This window comes from Camelina sativa, chromosome 2 (genome assembly GCF_000633955.1).
Source record: "Camelina sativa cultivar DH55 chromosome 2, Cs, whole genome shotgun sequence".
Classification (NCBI taxonomy): domain Eukaryota; kingdom Viridiplantae; phylum Streptophyta; class Magnoliopsida; order Brassicales; family Brassicaceae; genus Camelina; species Camelina sativa.
The window spans coordinates 25,643,399-25,661,052 of NC_025686.1; the positions used below are offsets into that span (position 1 = coordinate 25,643,399).

The window sequence follows — 17,654 nt, forward strand, 5'->3', positions numbered from 1 at the left end:
TAGAGCAATCGTCTTCTCTCGTTGTCGCATAGCTTAGTTCTGTTGTCTTCTTCACTACTAAAATAATTCATACTCTGTTCTTGAGCCCTAATCTCTGCTCTTCTGCTTCTCTTTCTCTCTTTTTTTTATTTATTTATGTTCTTTCGTTTGTGGTGTTGTAGCGCATCTTCTATTTTCAACATCTCCGACGCACGCTTGAGAAGTAAAACCCTAAATATAATAGATATATATAGCGCCCGTACGTCTTCTTCTATTTTCTCCGACGACGTTGCTTCATTCTTCACTGGTAAACTATCTAATTCCTCCGTCTGTGCCCTAATTCTCTCCTCTGCTTCTCTCTCGTTTTTTTCTTTGTTTTTTTTTTTTTCCGTCTATTGTGTAGCGAAATACTTGTACTGATTTCTCTGTCCATGCCTTGTTGCCATTTCTCTGTCTCGTTTTGTAAACTAGGACTCCCACTCACACGGCTTGGAGGAACCAAAGACACTCTCGATGGCAAATCTGGTAGCTTTATTTAACTGTAAGTCTTTCCTTTGTTTTGTCTTTGATTGAGTGTATTTTCGGATCATGAATGATAATCTTTGATTGAGTCATGTGACAACAGGAGGGAGAATTCAGAGGAGTCCTAGGAATGATCTACAGAAGTTTGCCATTCTCTGTGGATTATGCCATAAGGTAATTTATGAATGTACATCAGAGGATCTTCCGGTGGTTGGAGGAATTCTTGGAAAAAATGATATGATTATGATCTTATTGCCTTCACTTACAAGGATCTACAGAAGTTTGCCGTTCTCTGTGGATTATGCCATAAGGTAATTTATGGATGTTCTAACCAGAAGATTTGACTGAGTTATAAACTTGTTGCTATTTACTAAATTGATTGGATTGTGGTTTAATATTTTTTTTTTCTTTTTCAGGTGGGTATTGAGTTGATTCCAAGGGACTTTTTTGACATGAATTCTCCAGCATCGTTACGGAAAACAGATGTGGTCTATCTGGTCCCAGTTCACAAGGTAATAGACAAGATTAAGGATATTTGAAACATGTTCTATGAAGATCTCGATTCTTTCTAATATGTTACTCAGCCATTGTTATTGATCAGACTTTTTATTCTAAATCTCTGCAGCAAACAGCATGTTCATCTCTGCTGATGGAACGCAACTTCTGAAGTCATCTAAAACAGCTTTATACAAAGGAAAGCTTGAAGATGCTATTGAACAAAGGTAATATTGTTTCTTTGTACATCGTAATACATATTGTTGTTTTGTCTCTTTTGTTTTTTCCTCTTTTAGGCTCTTGCTAAACTTTTTACAGTTAACCAGGTCTGTATACTCATACTGTTGTTGTTTGTTTGCAGTGACGGTGTAATGCGCGTGTATTGTCCATAACGAAACCAAAGGGTTGTTGCAAGCGCAATGTTCCTCTTCGGCAAGTAAGTTTCTCTCTCGAGTCTTTTTGTATGCTCTGTCTTCGTCCTGCGTTTAGTATATGATTAGAGATTGTGATTTACAGTTCTCACTCTCTTATCCTCTGTAACAGAGCACGCATGCTTCTAACAAACTCACACAATCTGATCACGCAGGATCATCTCTCCAAGAACCTCACACTTCTTATTTATAAACGATCATCTCTCCAAGAACCTCCTTACACTCAAACAGTCCCCACAAGTACTTACCCTGTAACAAGTGGTCCTTTTCATACCAATCAGTTCCCATGTGTCGTATTTTGTACCAAGAACGGTTTGGCCTGGATGCCATCCCGTTTGAGTTTCCCCCTTTGCACATTATTACCGGACCAATAGTTGCAACTGTGTTAGAGCCAACTGATATTGACACTTCAGGAGTAGAAGAATGAACGAAAAAGGAAGAAGAAGAAAAGGAAAAAGGCAAGCTAGATGTGGCTATCGCGAACGAAGTTATGGATTCTGTTAACCTTGTGAACAGTTCAGTGGCTCAACCCATTAAGCTTGGTTATAGCAGAGTTATCAGAGATAGCGAGGCTTCAAGGCCTGTAGCCTAAAACTCTTTCCAGAGATTGAGCCAATTCGATGAAATGAAAAACTCACAGATCTTTGCTGTTTCTTAATTAGGGACAGTATAAAGGTTAGCTTCTAATCTCTAGTTTAAACTGAATATTCAAAAACATGTATAGAGTCAGTGATATATGTATTGTAACGTGTTGATGTCTAAATTCGCAGGTAGATCTGTTATCAGTCAGGGGAAGCTGAGGCTTGTGATAGCCTTGAAATGGAGTCGGAATATGATTTGAATTTCTATACGGAAAGGTTGTGCAGAGGGAAAACCACCTAAGCATAACCTTTCAATCTTCATGTCTCACCTGAATTTTATGAAAATACATCCTAAAAATGTTTATGGACCATATATGTTTGGTAAGCCACAAAATAATATTTAAGAAAGCAAAACAAGATGATCACCTGATGAAACAATTTGAAGTTTTGAACACTACAGAGTACAGACTATGGTCCTGACGACTAAAGCTAAGAAACATAGTCTTATTTAATTGCTATATTGGGCCCAAGTAATTGGTGTCTTATTGGGCTCAATAAAGCCCGTTATACACAACACAAAGTGCTAGGGTTTTGCAATCTCCCACAGGCTCTCACTATTAAATCTCAAATTTATCATCCCTCTCTCTCTCTCAGCATCATTATTCATCTCTCTCCGTTTGAAACTTCGTTTTTACAGATCTATGTTTTTTTTTTTCGAATGTTTTTGTATGTTTTACGAATATAAGGCTCCATCTTTACCGAGTCAACAGCAGGCGTCGTTTTAATGGCGACCTGACTGCCGCTTGGAGCCCAGATCAAGCTTTATGCTTCTCATCACGATTGGAGTCAGTCTTTTAGATCTGATGTCTTTCCCCATGGCTTCCTCCAAATTTATAGCAGCTACATTTTTTTCCCCAAAGTCATACGAATGATATCTGAATTTGAGGTTTTTAGCAAGAGGAGGGGATTAGAAAGCGATTGGTTGGTGTTTAAGTGCTAACGTAAACTAAAAGTTTCCCCAAACAACTGTGACTCTGTGAGCTAATTCATGCTCTTCTATGTCCAAACTCCACTTCAAGGGCTGAATATCACACAAGTAATTATAACGATCAATCAAACAAGTTTTTCAGAAATAACTTGTTTTTTTTTTTGTACTCAATGCTACAAAAACTAGTATTGTCAAATTAGTTTCCTTGTAACCTAAGAAATATACGATGACTTGACAATAAACTGTTAGCTCCAATCACCATATAAAAAGAAGGGTACAAAGAATCCTATAAATAAAGGAAAATCCCCTAATAAACAGAACATGGTCTAATTAGGGTGATAATAATGTTTTAGAAGAAAAACAGATTGAACAAAGTATGATTCTGCTTGTAACCGAGGCTTATATAGTTCATAAATAACTCACAGGTTGAGAAAGAAAAACTCAACTGAACGAACTATGAAAAAAAATTAGAAACCCTAGAGGTTTTCTCTTAAACCACAAACCGGCCGGTTCAACCAGAAAATCCGGTTTAAGGGTTGTTTTCTGGTTTGATAGGTTCGGTCGGTCGGACCTGGATTTTATGAAAAATACATCCTTAAAAAATTTATGAACCATGATCCTTGATATGTTTGGTAAGCCACAAAATTTGCTTGATATATATATTTTTTTGTTTTTTTGCATGATTGGTTCTTGATCTCTTTTGAAGCAAACATTTATTTTACTTACAAAGGTAAATTAGATTCATTCCATATTTTACTTATATATCTCTTAAAATGCTCTAATTCCCTTTCCTTCACTCAATTTTCTAGATTCCACTATTTTAACTTACAAAGGTAAATTAGACTCATTCCATATTTTTTTCTCCATTAGAAGAAAATTTAGGTAGAACTGAATTATTGTATTTAAGGGCATATTATTTTGAGAGGTTCAAGTGAAGAGATTAGTGATGTAGACCACTCAACTAGTCCCTTCTGTCTTTTTTAAATTTAAATCTTTTATCAATTAACACAATTTCAGTGTATTATTAGTATTTTAATTCCAAAGGGAAAAAAACAAAACAAAAGTGTTCATTTGCTTTCGCATCTTTTGTCGATTTGAAAGACAACTATGACACTTCTTCTTCTATTTTTGTAATGAAAGATTTCTGCTTGAAAACTTATCTTTTTTTGCTCTCACTAACAAAAGACTCTTCTTGTTAATGTGAGATCAGGTCAACATCTTTCATTAAACTTATGTAAGTAATCAAAATCATTGCTAATAGGACTAACCAAATGTGAAAATTTTTGCATTAATTGAACTAATCAAAATTATGTCGGCAATGAAATTTTACTGTAGGATTAACCAAATGTGAAAGATTTTGCATTAATTGAAATTTCTTGTATATTTGACTTTACAATGTGGATAAAATATAAGTAAAAGAGGAACAACAGGACTATAATAATAAAGAAAAGCAGAAACAGAGAGTTTTTTTTTTTTTTGTGTGCAGATCCTCTGATTGTTTCTTTACTGTTTACCTTTGCCCTTCTTTGAAGTGAAAGCTACTTAAGATTATCCTTAAAGAATCAATAATCTCATAAAGTTTTTCACTTTTTTCTTCTTAATCAATCAATAATTACATCCAACCAAAACAAGACAGTCACAAGATTGTCTGTAAACCCTTTGATCCTTTGATGTGTATCTTCGTATTCTCTGTTTCGCTGATTTGGATCTTGATCGAGTACTCGTCTTCTCTACCAATCTTTTGATCCTCCTCGTTCTTGATACAGCTCTGGTAAAAGAAGAAGTTGACTATGGTGTCAAGAACCAAGAAGAGTGCGTATAAGTAAGCTATGAACGTTCCTTCAAGAGCTATGGATGTGATATCTCTGTCTCCGTTGTAATAAGATCTCACGACACGGTACTGAAACAAAGCTTCGATTCCTGCTAAGCCGAGATTGGTAGGCAGAGCGAGAGCCAATGCTGGTGAAGTTCTTTTTCGAATAAGAAGACACGCCTTGAGAATGTTTGTGTATCCTCCAGAGGAAGAAGAAGGTGACGAAACCAAGGCTAAATTGGAGATGACAAAGGCGTTTGCGATGATGATTGAGTATATGATAGCTGAGGATAGGGAGAGGAAAGTGTAAAAGTTTCTAGAAGAGAAACCAAAGGCTTCAAGGGTATTGAATGCTAAGAAGAACAGAGCAAAAGCAGAGGCGTTTGCAGAGATAAGGAAGAAGAAGCTACAAATGTAAGTTTTGAGAAGACGAAAGTAATAAACAGAGGAATCATCAGCAGAGTGGTTGTTGTTTGATAGAAGTTTGATAACGTAAGCTTTGGAGAAGAGGAGGAAAGTGAGGGAGAAAGGGAGAGTGAACAAAGATGAAGCAAAAGTTTGTGAGAGTTTAAGGCTCAAGATGTTGAAGAAATCAAGAGAAGATGAGAAACCTGCTCCACGAAAGAGCGTGTTAAGCCTCGCGTGAAGGATGGAAGAGGAAGAAGAGAAGAAAGGCTGAGAGAGGAGAAGACCGGCTGAGAAAGGGAGAGCCACAGCGGCTGCGGTGGTGACACGGTGGTAGTTTTTGAGGAAGGTGTGGATTGATCTTCTCATGAGCTTGCTTGGTTCCTCCATTGTCTTCTTCATTCTAGATTTCTTTACTTTGAAGAAAAAATTCGAAGATGTGTGTGTTTCTTGAATGATCCACCAAATCTTGAAAGGGCTTTCTCAACGAAGGTCCTTTTTATATGTGTATATATATAAATATGTGTAATGATTTTTTATATTATATATTTTCTTTTTTTTTTTGCTAAAAAATTAATTGTGGGTTGGGTGTTAGAGAAGGGAATGGAGATAGGCCAACCGATTTTGCCTGAAGATGAGGAGTTGTTTAGACAAAGTTAATAAACTTGAACCTCTTTTTTTATTTGTAAAGCAAAGTTGTTTTTTTCGCATGGAATATTTCTTGTGTGCGTAGAAGACAATTCAGTATAAAACAATACACAAACACTTCCTTGTTACTTGTTAGGTTCTATTTGGGTATAATGTAGATTTGTTTCGTAGGTAATGTTGTTAGGAAGAAATAAAATTATCATTTTTTTTGGGTTTAAGTTTTGATACGTATATCTTTGAATAGTCTTTTGCTTGTGTGATATGCTTAGTGCTTTAATTGGTTTTGGATGCTTACTATACACTCCATTGTATATACATACATGTATGTATGTGTGTGTGAAGATACGTATTAAATTGAGAGAGAGTGAGTTCTATGAATTAGTATTCAATTGAAAGGTTAATAATGATAGGTTTGAGGAAACCGGAGGCTTAGCTTTCAAGAAATTGAATAATGATAAGAGCTAAAAAGAGTAAAATAAAATTTTAATAATTTGGAAAGAAATGGTGCTCTTTTTGAATGCTTTTCTCATAATGTAAAACAACTTAAAATGATTTTTGAGTGAGAAATCTCCAAACTTTTTGAACTTGTCTTGAGGCGACTTGATCATATATATGTTATACAACACCTACTAAGTTTAGCTTTAGTGGAAAGTCTAGCCTAGATCATTTGATCGATTATATATATGATTTCCAATTGTGTTCTTGATAATACAATAATATATAAGAAACCTTTATAACCAAGTTAAGAGTTAAAAAATTAATATCCAAGAGCAAAATACAATTCGATAGAAGAGAGAAATTATCAAACTTTGTCCAACCTGTGGCATGCATTTGGTGTGAAGTCTTATTGACTTGGACCTGGTAGTTAGGGAGTTCTCCATTTGCTTGTTTGAAATTAATTATTTTCGTATATATAATTGATTATATATTTGACCAAAAATAATATTATATATATTATAAGTATTATATTGTTCCTTATCATCCACTCTCGATAATGTCCTTTTTAATTAATGGCATGTTGTAATATATAATTTAGGGGTGATCCATTATAATTGAGTCTCATTAGAAGAACTAAACGAGAAAATTCGCATGAAATTTTTTTGCAAATTTATTTTCACATGTCTTTGCAAACATTTCGAGGAGTAAACATTTTGATAATTTTTTTTTTTTTGACAATCGTTTTGATATTTTTTTCTTTTTCAACTGAAAATCTCATATGAATATTCGTAGTTTTTTTTTTTTTTTTGACTAGTGCTATATAAATTCTATGGTGGTTAAGAAAAGTATACGTTCATCGATCATTAATTTCAAAGTTTAAATGATTTACTGATCGATCCGATCAGTTAGTAACATCAGTTGAAGCATAAGTTGTCGGTTTTTACCATGTGTGGTGTTAGCAATTTTGGATATATATATATATATCAAGTATATCAATTAGTAATGAATATAATGATTCATGATTTTTCTATAACAAAGACAGAACATTCAATCGGATGAACTCTGCCTAATTATATATGGAGAAATTAAACATCGCAATCAAATTTTGAATAAATTTATATATATATATATATATTCCAAATTAAAAATAGTATAATATTATTATATTGATAAGTATGGTAGAATCTCAAAGAAAAGGTTGAACCGTTGAAGTGTTGGCGTTGTTGTAGTTTAGTACAACCGAACATCTGACGACACTATGGTTAGGTGAATTACCAATATAACGTTGGCATGCCTCTTTCTTAATTACACTACCGATTTATTTAAGTAATTCTATTAATTAAGTAAATCTACCAATTATTTTATCATTTGGAAGTATATATGGTTTGTAATTATATTGCTACTTAGTACTTACGATAGATGAAAAAATATATATATATATATCACATGAATATTGATTTCATAAATGAAGAATTATTAACTTAAATTCTCCTCGGTACGAAATTTCAAATATAATTATTTTACTGGTGGTTGTTTTATTATAATGACTTAACAACAGTAGTTTTTAAGAAGTAAAAATGTGTTTTTTTTGACAATAAATGTGTTATTATAATCATGATACCGCATAATTCACAACAAAATATACCCATAATTAATTATCTACGTGTATCACAATTTATCTTCTTTTTTTTTTCTTGCAATCTGAGCACAGTTTACCATCTTAATTAATACTAACAATATGCATTATATGAATTTGAATGGTTACGCAACAACAAGCATATGAGTACAAACTATATCAAAATCATGGTGCTGTATAAAAAGGAAAAAAGAAAGTCAAATATCATGGTCTTCTGTACTTAAGTGTTTAATTGATCAATCACCAAACTGATCACATATATTTTTTCATACCAAGAGAAAACTAAATTTAGACCATATCGGTTTTGTTTTTGTGATAGATGAAATACTTCCAAAAATGGTATGGTGGGATTATAAGGACCCCCCAATAACTAGAATGGACAACATGCTACCACCAGATTGTAAGTCAACATTCCCCCCCATACCTTTGTTTTTAATCTTTTTGTTTTTCTTTATTTAACATAGAAGTAACCTGGATTACATGCTACAGTTTAAACTTTATGTAAAAATATTACGTTATAAGAAGAAACCTAATAACTATGGTTTATAGTTTTAAATCTACGTTCACAAGTTCACAACCATAATATATAAAACATTTAATGTACCAAAAGATTTAGATATCGATTAAGTATAAAATTCTCTTAAAATATATTGATATTGTTTATATAATCACCATCATCATGACTACGTACCACATATAACTTGATTACTTGAATAACGAAGAGCCCGTCAATCATTGTTTAAATGTTATTTCGGATAGTGTTGTTTTATCAACCGATCCAGAGTATCGTGACATGTAATCTACCACCTAATCAATTATACAATTGAGTTTGTAATGATAAATGAAACCACAAATCGAAGTTTATACATGTCACTCTAGATCGTACTAAATAGTAAAATAAAAACACATATGAAGATGCAAAAATACAACCATTACCAAAAACAGAAACCGTTATTTTTGTTCATTGGTTGACGTTAAATATATTTCTTTGAGGTTATCAAAGATACATACACAGTATAGTGAATGTCAAAACAAGAAATGAAAAGAAAAAGATACACGTATAGTTAAAACCTAATGATTTATTTAATTAGTCTTTGTCAACACAACACCAGCATATGATTAACTCGAATGATTATAATTGTAAAAAAAAAACACGTGCAAGGGGGCTGGATTGTTTACTTCTGATCTGTAAAGCTTTGGTGGTCAAGAGATAAAACTATATACATATGGTTTATTGTATAAATTAAGCTTAATCTCAGAGTTTATCCAAACTTAAGTTGACTTAGAAATTAGAATCACACACACTATACGACGACGAGCAAGTCGTAGTTCAGTTGAGCTATGTATGAAAATGAAATAATTATCGAATTATAAGAGACAAACAAACAACAGTAGTTTATGAAAATAACACTTCATGGTTGGCACATATTTATATATTGTAACATAATTTCTAAAAATTTATAATAGATGATGAATGATATCCGATCGTATAGCGTATACTTCAAAGTACTAGGCCTTATAGAAGATGTCAATCCACTAGAAGCAGGACACTCACACACAGTTACAAGGCCTTTATCTTGCAACATGTACTTTAAGACCTTCTTGTACAAGTTGGTGGGCGCGGGCCGCTTGGCAGACTAGATCAAGGTTCTTGATATGGTTAAACCGTTAAACTGCACAAAAAGCCAAAACCAACATATAAAAGCATTCACCTCTTTGCTAGAAAAAAGGAAAAAGATATCTACAAACATTATTATAATTAATTTATTATTATGATTTTTTTTTCTTTTTGAAAATATCATTTACAAACATTATTATACTATTATAAATTAAAACAGCCTTCTTAGCTCAGTGGTAGAGCGCGTGGCTTTTAACCACGTGGTCGTGGGTTCGATCCCCACAGACGGCGAATATTATATCGACTTTTTACTTTTTTTTTTCTTGAAAACGACACGTAGGCGGCAGGAGTAATCCAAAAAGCCAAATGGGCTTTGGAAATTAAATGCAGATAATGATATTGGATTTTGACTTTTCAGGTTTGCACAGCGTGACGTTTTTTATGTCCACTAAGCGTCTGCACAAGTAAAATTTTAACCATTTGTTTTTTGGTTTTTGTTTTTTCTAAAAACATTTGTTCATATTTTTTATTTTTTAATTTGTTCACATTTTGTTTTGCGTTCAAACAAAATAGAATTTTTTAAGAAAATTTACAAAGTATTGAATTAATTGTTCACACTGACAATAATAAAATAGTTGAGATTAACATAAAATCAAAAATACTCAAGAGTGTTTCTGTATTATCCAATTTAACCCCCATGGCTTTCACTAATTATGAACAAAAACGATACAATTATTTTACACACAGACTAACAAATTTGATACCTCAAAGTTTAATTAGTTTGTCTAAGTAGTAAACTCAAAAGTCAGAAACTTATCTGATACAGTATAAAATTATCCAAAAAATTAATTAAGCTTGTGACTCCATAATCAATTCTCTTTTTTCCAATAATTAAAACAATTAACATACACTTTTGCACGTTGCTCCTTACGTGCTCCCAACAAAACAGCACAAAATAATATTTTTCAAATAAATCAAAGTAAAAAAAAAAACAAAAATCGTTATATAATTTATAATCGTAATCTCCCCGGCGGCAAGAGTTTTTCCATAAATCGTATTTTACGTTCAATTTTTTTTAAAACCATTCGTTTTCTTTATGGTAAACCTCTAATTCTCTCCTATCTCCCACCACCGTCAAATACTCGCCGGAAATAATGGGAGGAGATTTTCGTAATTTCTCCTCCCACGTTTCCATCATCTTCCTCCTCATCATCCTCTTCACCGTCAAATCCAATTCCACGTACACTCCAGCCGATAACTACCTCATTGACTGCGGCTCCTCCAGCGAAACAAAACTCTCCGACGGCCGTAACTTCAAATACGATCAACAGTCCGTAGCGTTTCTCCAAACAGAAGAAGACATCAAAACCTCCGTCGACTCAATCCCAATCACCTCTTCCAACACAACCTCCTCTCTTCCTTTATACCTAACCGCTCGTATCTTCTCCAGCAAGTCAACTTACTCTTTCTACATCTCACGACCTGGTCGTCACTGGATCCGTCTCCATTTCTACCCTCTCATTCATCCTCTCCACAACCTCACAGACTCTGTCTTCTCCGTCACCACCGACACCACCGTCCTCTTACACGACTTCTCAACCAGAGACACTTCTTCCGTCGTCTTCAAAGAGTATCTCATCTACGCAGCCGAGAAACTCTCTCTCTATTTCAAACCTCACAAAGGCTCAACGGCTTTTATAAACGCCGTTGAGATCGTCTCTGTTCCTGACGAGCTTGTCCCTGACTCTGCTTCCTCTGTTCCTCAAGCTCCTGATTTCAGAGGCTTAAGCAGCTTCTCTCTTCAAACCTCTCATCGTTTAAACATCGGCGGTGATTTGATATCTCCCAGGATTGATCCTCTTTCTCGTACTTGGATCTCTGATAAACCTTACAATACGTTCCCTCAAGGTTCGAGAAATGTCACCGTTGATCCTAGTACCATTACTTACCCTGACGGTGGAGCTACCGCGTTGATCGCTCCTCATCCGGTTTACGCTACGGCAGAGGAAATGGCCGATGCGCAAATCTCGCAACCTAACTTTAATCTCTCGTGGAGAATGAGTGTTGATTCGGGTCATGATTACTTCATTAGGTTACATTTTTGTGACATTGTAAGCAAATCGCTTAACGATCTTGTCTTCAACGTTTTCATTAATAAGCTCTCTGCTATTTCCGGACTCGATCTCTCCTCTTTAACCAACGCTTTAGGCACTGCTTATTACGCTGATTTCGTGCTGAATGCGTCTGCTATCACCAATGGCTCGATTCTGATTCAGGTTGGACCGAGTACGAATCTTCAGACGGGTAAACCGAATGCGATTCTTAACGGTTTAGAGATCATGAAGCTGAACAATGCAGCTGGGAGTTTAGATGGTCTTTTCGGTGTTGATGGGAAATACAAAGGACCTATGGGTGGCATGTCGTCTAAGAAGCTTGCGATTGCGGGTATTGGATTCGTTATGGCGCTAACTGCTTTGTTAGGTGTTGTTGTGTTGCTTGTTAGATGGCAGAGACGTCCTAAAGACTGGCAAAAACAGAATAGTTTCTCCTCGTGGTTGCTTCCTTTGCACGCAAGTCACTCGAGTTACATCTCGAGTAAAGGCGGGTCCACGACGTCGAGGCGGATGAGTATTTTCGGGTCTAAGAAGAGTAAGAGCAATGGATTCTCTAGCTTCTTCTCTAACCAGGGATTAGGACGGTACTTCCCCTTTACTGAATTGCAAATAGCAACGCAGAACTTTGATGAGAAATCAGTGATTGGAGTTGGAGGATTCGGAAAAGTGTATATAGGAGAAATCGACGGTGGGACACAAGTAGCTATCAAAAGAGGGAGTCAGGGTTCAGAGCAAGGAATCACAGAGTTTCAGACAGAGATTCAGATGCTGTCTAAACTTAGACACAGACACTTAGTGTCTTTGATCGGATTCTGCGACGAGAACAAAGAGATGATTCTCGTCTATGAGTACATGTCAAACGGTCCTCTACGTGACCATCTATACGGCTCTAAAGAAAATGACCCTAACCCTATACCTACCTTGTCCTGGAAGCAACGTCTAGAGATCTGCATCGGATCAGCACGTGGGCTTCACTATCTCCACACAGGTGCGGCTCAAGGGATCATTCACCGTGATGTCAAGACCACTAACATTCTCTTGGACGAGAACTTAGTCGCTAAAGTTTCTGACTTTGGACTGTCAAAAGACGCCCCTATGGAACAAGGGCATGTGAGTACCGCTGTGAAAGGTAGTTTTGGGTATTTAGACCCCGAGTACTTCCGAAGACAGCAGCTCACTGATAAATCCGATGTGTACTCCTTTGGTGTGGTGTTATTTGAGGTACTATGCGCAAGGCCAGTGATAAACCCACAGTTACCTAGAGAACAAGTTAACTTAGCAGAGTATGCTATGAATTTGCATAGAAAAGGTATGCTGGATAAAATCATCGACCCGAAGATCGTGGGAACGATTAGTAAAGGATCGTTGAGGAAGTTCGTGGAGGCAGCAGAGAAATGTCTAGCTGAGTATGGTGTTGATAGGCCTGGAATGGGAGATGTGTTGTGGAATCTTGAATATGCTTTGCAGCTTCAAGAAGCGTCCGCTCAAGTTGATTTGTCGGATGATAAGACTACAATGAATATTGAAATGGATTACATCCCCGGCGAGGAAATGCAGACTCCGTCACGTCCATTGCCGTGACATGGTGGTTTCCGATGTGAAAATCTTGTTTGGTTATTTTTTTTTCTTCCTCATGTTTAGTTTTGGCTTTCACAAAGATGTAGGATGAACGAGAGCCTTATGGTTTGGTTTTTTACTTTCTTTTCCTAATTGCAGGTTCAGTTTATTTCTTTCCTTTACTTTAAAGGAAATGAGAGTTTTCTTACTTAATTTGTGATCTTTTTTTAAAAAAGACATTTGGTTGTCTTGTAGATTATGTTGTGTATACATTGATTTTTATCAATCTTCTTTAATCTTTGTTTGATGATAATGAATTTTCCGAGTACCTATTATATATATCAAGTCCATGCTTCTGCATTATAGATTCATAGAAAGCAAAGATATCACCTGGTACATTGCTGTTACATCGGATGTTCTAAACATGGCTAGAAGAAATCAATCAATGCCCCATATTCTTCTTCTTTTTGCTTCTGCGTTTCGGTTTCGGTTTCAGTTTTGGCTTTGTTTTGTTCATTCTAGCATGAATCTTCAAGTTAAGTAAGCGGCGGTCCACCATTGTATCCTCCACTTCTTTCTTCTTCATTGGTTTGAAAACCTCTGTAACAGATGGATCAAGCAAATCAATAGAGCAACTAAGCGTAACATCAAGTGACATTGCCTCTTCCCAAAGCTCTTTTCCTTTCTCAAAGTTTCCTCGTTTACATAGTTTTGTTATAAGCAGATCATAAACCGGACCATAACCACCTACAGAGCTTCTCTTCATCTTCTCAAACAATTGAAGCGCAAAATTTACCCGCTCGACCCCGCAGAGAACCCCGATAAGATCATAATAGAATTTGCGTTCAGGTCTCAGTCCTCTCTCAATCATCTCATCTACTATTTGGTTGCCTTTACCAAACCTTCCTGTCAAATACAAAACCCTCACAACAAAGTAGTAGCTCGCTGTATCAGGATCACATCCTGATCTCTTCATTTGCTCTAGAATCTGGCACGACTCTTTCACCCTCCTCGTCCTTCCTAAACAGGACAGCAATATATTGTAACTAATAGATGTAGGTTGGATTTTGTAAGACTTCATCTCCAACATAATGTTCAAAGCTTCAGGAACAAGCCCTGACGGGTTTCTGTCAACGTTTCTTTCGCATAGGCAAGTAAGCAACGAGTTGAAACAGAACAAATCAGGTGCAACCCCAGCTGATTTCATATCTTGTATAACTCTTCTTGCTTCCTTCACGTTTCTTTGTACAGACCAACCGAATAAAAGACTTCTGTACACAGACAATTCATTACCAGAGATCACATCCTTGTGATGATGCATAACTCCCAATGCTCTCTTCACATGTCCTCTTGAACAGAGCGCACTTATAATAGCTGTTACAGTGAAGCTATCTTGTGGACACGAAAACTTGTCCAAGATCTTGAAGATACCTATTGCATCTTCTTCTTTACCAATCTTAACCAGAGTTTCAGCAACAATGCTAAACGTTTGCTTGTCCATGGCCCGGTTGTGCTTCCTGATATCTGATAAGAGTATCTGAATAGCTGTATGATCTTTCTTCTCAGCCAACACTCTTAGGACATGGTTGAAGTCATTGTCGTGTAAACTAGAAGAACCTAGGGTTTTACACGACCAGGAGAAAAACCTTAATAGTCTTCTCGGTGAAGTCTCGTTCTTGCAAGACTCAATCACTTGGGTAATAAGGTTGGATGATGGAGATATGGAAACCTTGTTCAAATTTTCTTCAAGGTCATCAAGACCACCAATGGGGGAAGAAACGATCCTAATAACTTCCTGCAACTCCGTCGATGCACAGTCCGATCGATTTATTAAATGATGAGAGCAAAAATAACGTGTCAGCTTTGTAGTGTTTGTTAGCAACGTTATCCCGTTTGATCTGATTGTAGACCTCATCTTGTCTGAGGAATTTCATCAAACACTTGGTATGCATGTGCTTCTCGAACGTCGCTACAGAGAAAACATCGAAAGGGCTATGAAAGTTTCACCGGGGTTACATGTTCTCAGAGTAATCACAGCTCAGATGTGTAAATATTCTCGAAGGAACACGAAATTCAGATTCCACTGAAAAAGATTTGATTTTGCAGAGATATAGAGACGGCAAAACAATACAGTATATACATCTCTTACACAGCCCGCGTCTGAAAAGGGTATTTTGGTCTTTTACATTCCATCACTCTTGAAAGCTTCAAACGTATAAATTCAGAACCGGAATCGGACCGGATAAAACCGAGAATCGGGATACGATGGTTATAAGCCAAATTCTAAATGATATTACCCCGAAACATATTTTTTCTCTAAATGGAAAATCGAATTTCTGATGAAATAGTAAAGAAATTGCATATAATTGACGAATAATTTTGACATCAAAATAAAGTAATTTGGTCAATGGTCGATGGCAAAACGTAGTAATAAAAAGTTGAACCGGGACGAGACGTGTCTTGCGGCGAACAAACTTAAATATTTTATGCATCCGTTAGTCCACCTGTAGAAACAAGATTCGCTGCTGTATAGAAAGAACCAATCAGGAATACAAAGTTTAGCCTACTAAATTAAACTATACTTATGACAACAATTTTATTTGTCTCCCAACAACTGATGACGAGATTAAGTGATTAACATTATGATCTTATCTTTTCTTTGGTTCTTTCTCTGCGAATACGTTTGTGAGAAAACCAATATAGGACCATGGAACTTGCGGGCATCCTTGGTAAAACTCAGCTACAAGAGATTCAGAAGAAGAAACCTTGCGTTTTTGAGACTAATTTATTTTGTAAAGGCTCATCCTAGTTTGCCTCTGTTTTTAGTTTTTGAGTTCGTTCTCTTTTCAAATTAAAATTGTTTGCTTTGTAGTTTGTTTCTTTGTTGGTTTCACTTATGTTTTTAGGGATTTCTAATCATCTGACGGCTTTGTTTCTCCTTTTTAGGGATTAAACTCCGATAAAATCTTGTCTTCTGCCGGCTTAAATTTGTATTTCACAATGTATTCTACCTAGTTTGATTATCAATATCACCGGGTGACAAAAAAAAAAGAGAACCATGGAACTTGCATTACATGACATGATGTAAAGGAAAGGCCCTCGTGTTCATGTCTTCTTTTTCTTTTTCTTTTTTTGCAATGCAATTTGCACATATGTACATAATACATTATTACAAAGTTGAATTTCAAGACTTGAAAGATCTTAAACATTCAATTTCGTATATTCAATAATGATATCTAGCTGAATATTTTCAACCATTTTCAGATGTTAATGAAACACACAATACTAATTGATTGAACTCATCTATAACCACCAAGATAAGATAAGATAAGAGTGTTATAAGTTATAACTAGAAATCTAAAACGTGTTTCATATTCTTATCCAATGCTTTTTAGTTTTGGAAAGTGTCATACCTTTTAAGAGTGAGTATACGTGAATTGTGTGATGAGATGCTAATAGATAGCATCATGCGTTGTTTTTATCTTTCTTTTTTTGTATGTGCAACGAATTTAGATAACCAAAACGAAGCCTCAAAATCGAATACCTAAAAGTTTGGTTTCTGATGGGTTTTTTTCTGGTCAATATATCTTTTAATTGTGTGTCGATCTGTTGATTTTGATATACAGATGCATCTTTCTTATCTGTATCCAAAGTTCCAAACCACAATATCAAAAAAAATATCATAAGATATTTTTGTAAAAAGATGACGTGGCCTTTTCTCTATCTCTACCAAACTATCCACACCACTTTCTTTATGTAGCTGCACTTTTTAATGTCCACGCGCCTAAAAATATCTTAAAGTCCCCACCACCATTTTTATTTAAGACACTTTCGTGTGAATATCCTTTGATCTCCACCGTCCAAATCCATCCTCATTCAACGGTTTCTGATTTACCATCTCTAAATTTGGCTCTTTTTTCGCGTCTCATAATTTGACAATTGATTGACAAAAACAAAACAAAACAAATGAGTCTTCTCACTTCTCTTGTCGGAAACTATCCTTCTCTCTCTCTCATCTCACCGCCGGCGTTACGCCGGATCTCCGGTGAATTTTGTTGAGCTTCTTCTTTATCGATTCTTGATTCCTTTTTATTAGAGAAGATAACAAAATCAAGATTTCTCACTTTTTTTTGTTGTTGTTGTTGGGTTGTCTTTTCATCACTTTGTTCTTAGATTTAGCTTTTTTCTTCTTTTGTTGTTTTGGTTTCACATGGCTAAAAGATTAGATTGGGGGATAAAAAGAGTAATTTTTGTTTGGTTGTGACCTGTGAGATTAAAGTTTGCTTTGTAGGGATTTAAATTAGGCGGACTTTTGTAGGGACACTGTACCGGAAACCCTAGTTTCTGATTTGGCCATGGAAGTATCATAGCACTTACTCTGTCGGCTGTTTTTGTTCTTAGTTTTGTAATATCTTTTTTTTTTTTTTTT

General features: G+C 35.5%; 3 protein-coding genes, 1 long non-coding RNA gene and 1 other non-coding gene across 5 annotated transcripts; 3 read left to right on the plus strand and 2 right to left on the minus strand.

Moving 5' to 3' along the window:
• On the plus strand, positions 48-2,350 carry LOC104738730. The gene is made up of 8 exons (XR_759827.2): positions 48-286; positions 451-520; positions 605-812; positions 918-1,013; positions 1,127-1,223; positions 1,358-1,432; positions 1,583-2,102; positions 2,198-2,350. It is a non-coding gene; the product is annotated as an uncharacterized LOC104738730 (long non-coding RNA).
• LOC104738735 lies at positions 4,341-5,712 on the minus strand. Its single transcript, XM_010458937.2, has one exon. It carries the CDS (start codon positions 5,614-5,616, stop codon positions 4,633-4,635), a length of 984 nt encoding a protein of 327 aa, XP_010457239.1. The 5' UTR covers positions 5,617-5,712; the 3' UTR covers positions 4,341-4,632.
• TRNAK-UUU lies at positions 9,774-9,845 on the plus strand. Its single transcript has one exon. It is a non-coding gene; the product is annotated as a tRNA-Lys (tRNA).
• Positions 10,589-13,482, plus strand: LOC104738744 (probable receptor-like protein kinase At5g61350). Its single transcript, XM_010458948.2, has one exon. The coding sequence runs from the start codon at positions 10,709-10,711 to the stop codon at positions 13,247-13,249; it is 2,541 nt and encodes an 846-aa protein (XP_010457250.1). The 5' UTR covers positions 10,589-10,708; the 3' UTR covers positions 13,250-13,482.
• LOC104738754 (pentatricopeptide repeat-containing protein At5g61370, mitochondrial-like) lies at positions 13,576-15,502 on the minus strand. Its single transcript, XM_010458958.2, has one exon. It carries the CDS (start codon positions 15,138-15,140, stop codon positions 13,668-13,670), a length of 1,473 nt encoding a protein of 490 aa, XP_010457260.1. The 5' UTR covers positions 15,141-15,502; the 3' UTR covers positions 13,576-13,667.

Excerpts from the sequence above, each read along its gene's own strand:
- LOC104738735 (XM_010458937.2), bottom strand. The coding sequence starts at position 5,616 with ATGAAGAAGACAATGGAGGAACCAAGCAAGCTCATGAGAAGATCAATC.
- LOC104738744 (XM_010458948.2), top strand. The coding sequence starts at position 10,709 with ATGGGAGGAGATTTTCGTAATTTCTCCTCCCACGTTTCCATCATCTTC.
- LOC104738754 (XM_010458958.2), bottom strand. The coding sequence starts at position 15,140 with ATGAGGTCTACAATCAGATCAAACGGGATAACGTTGCTAACAAACACT.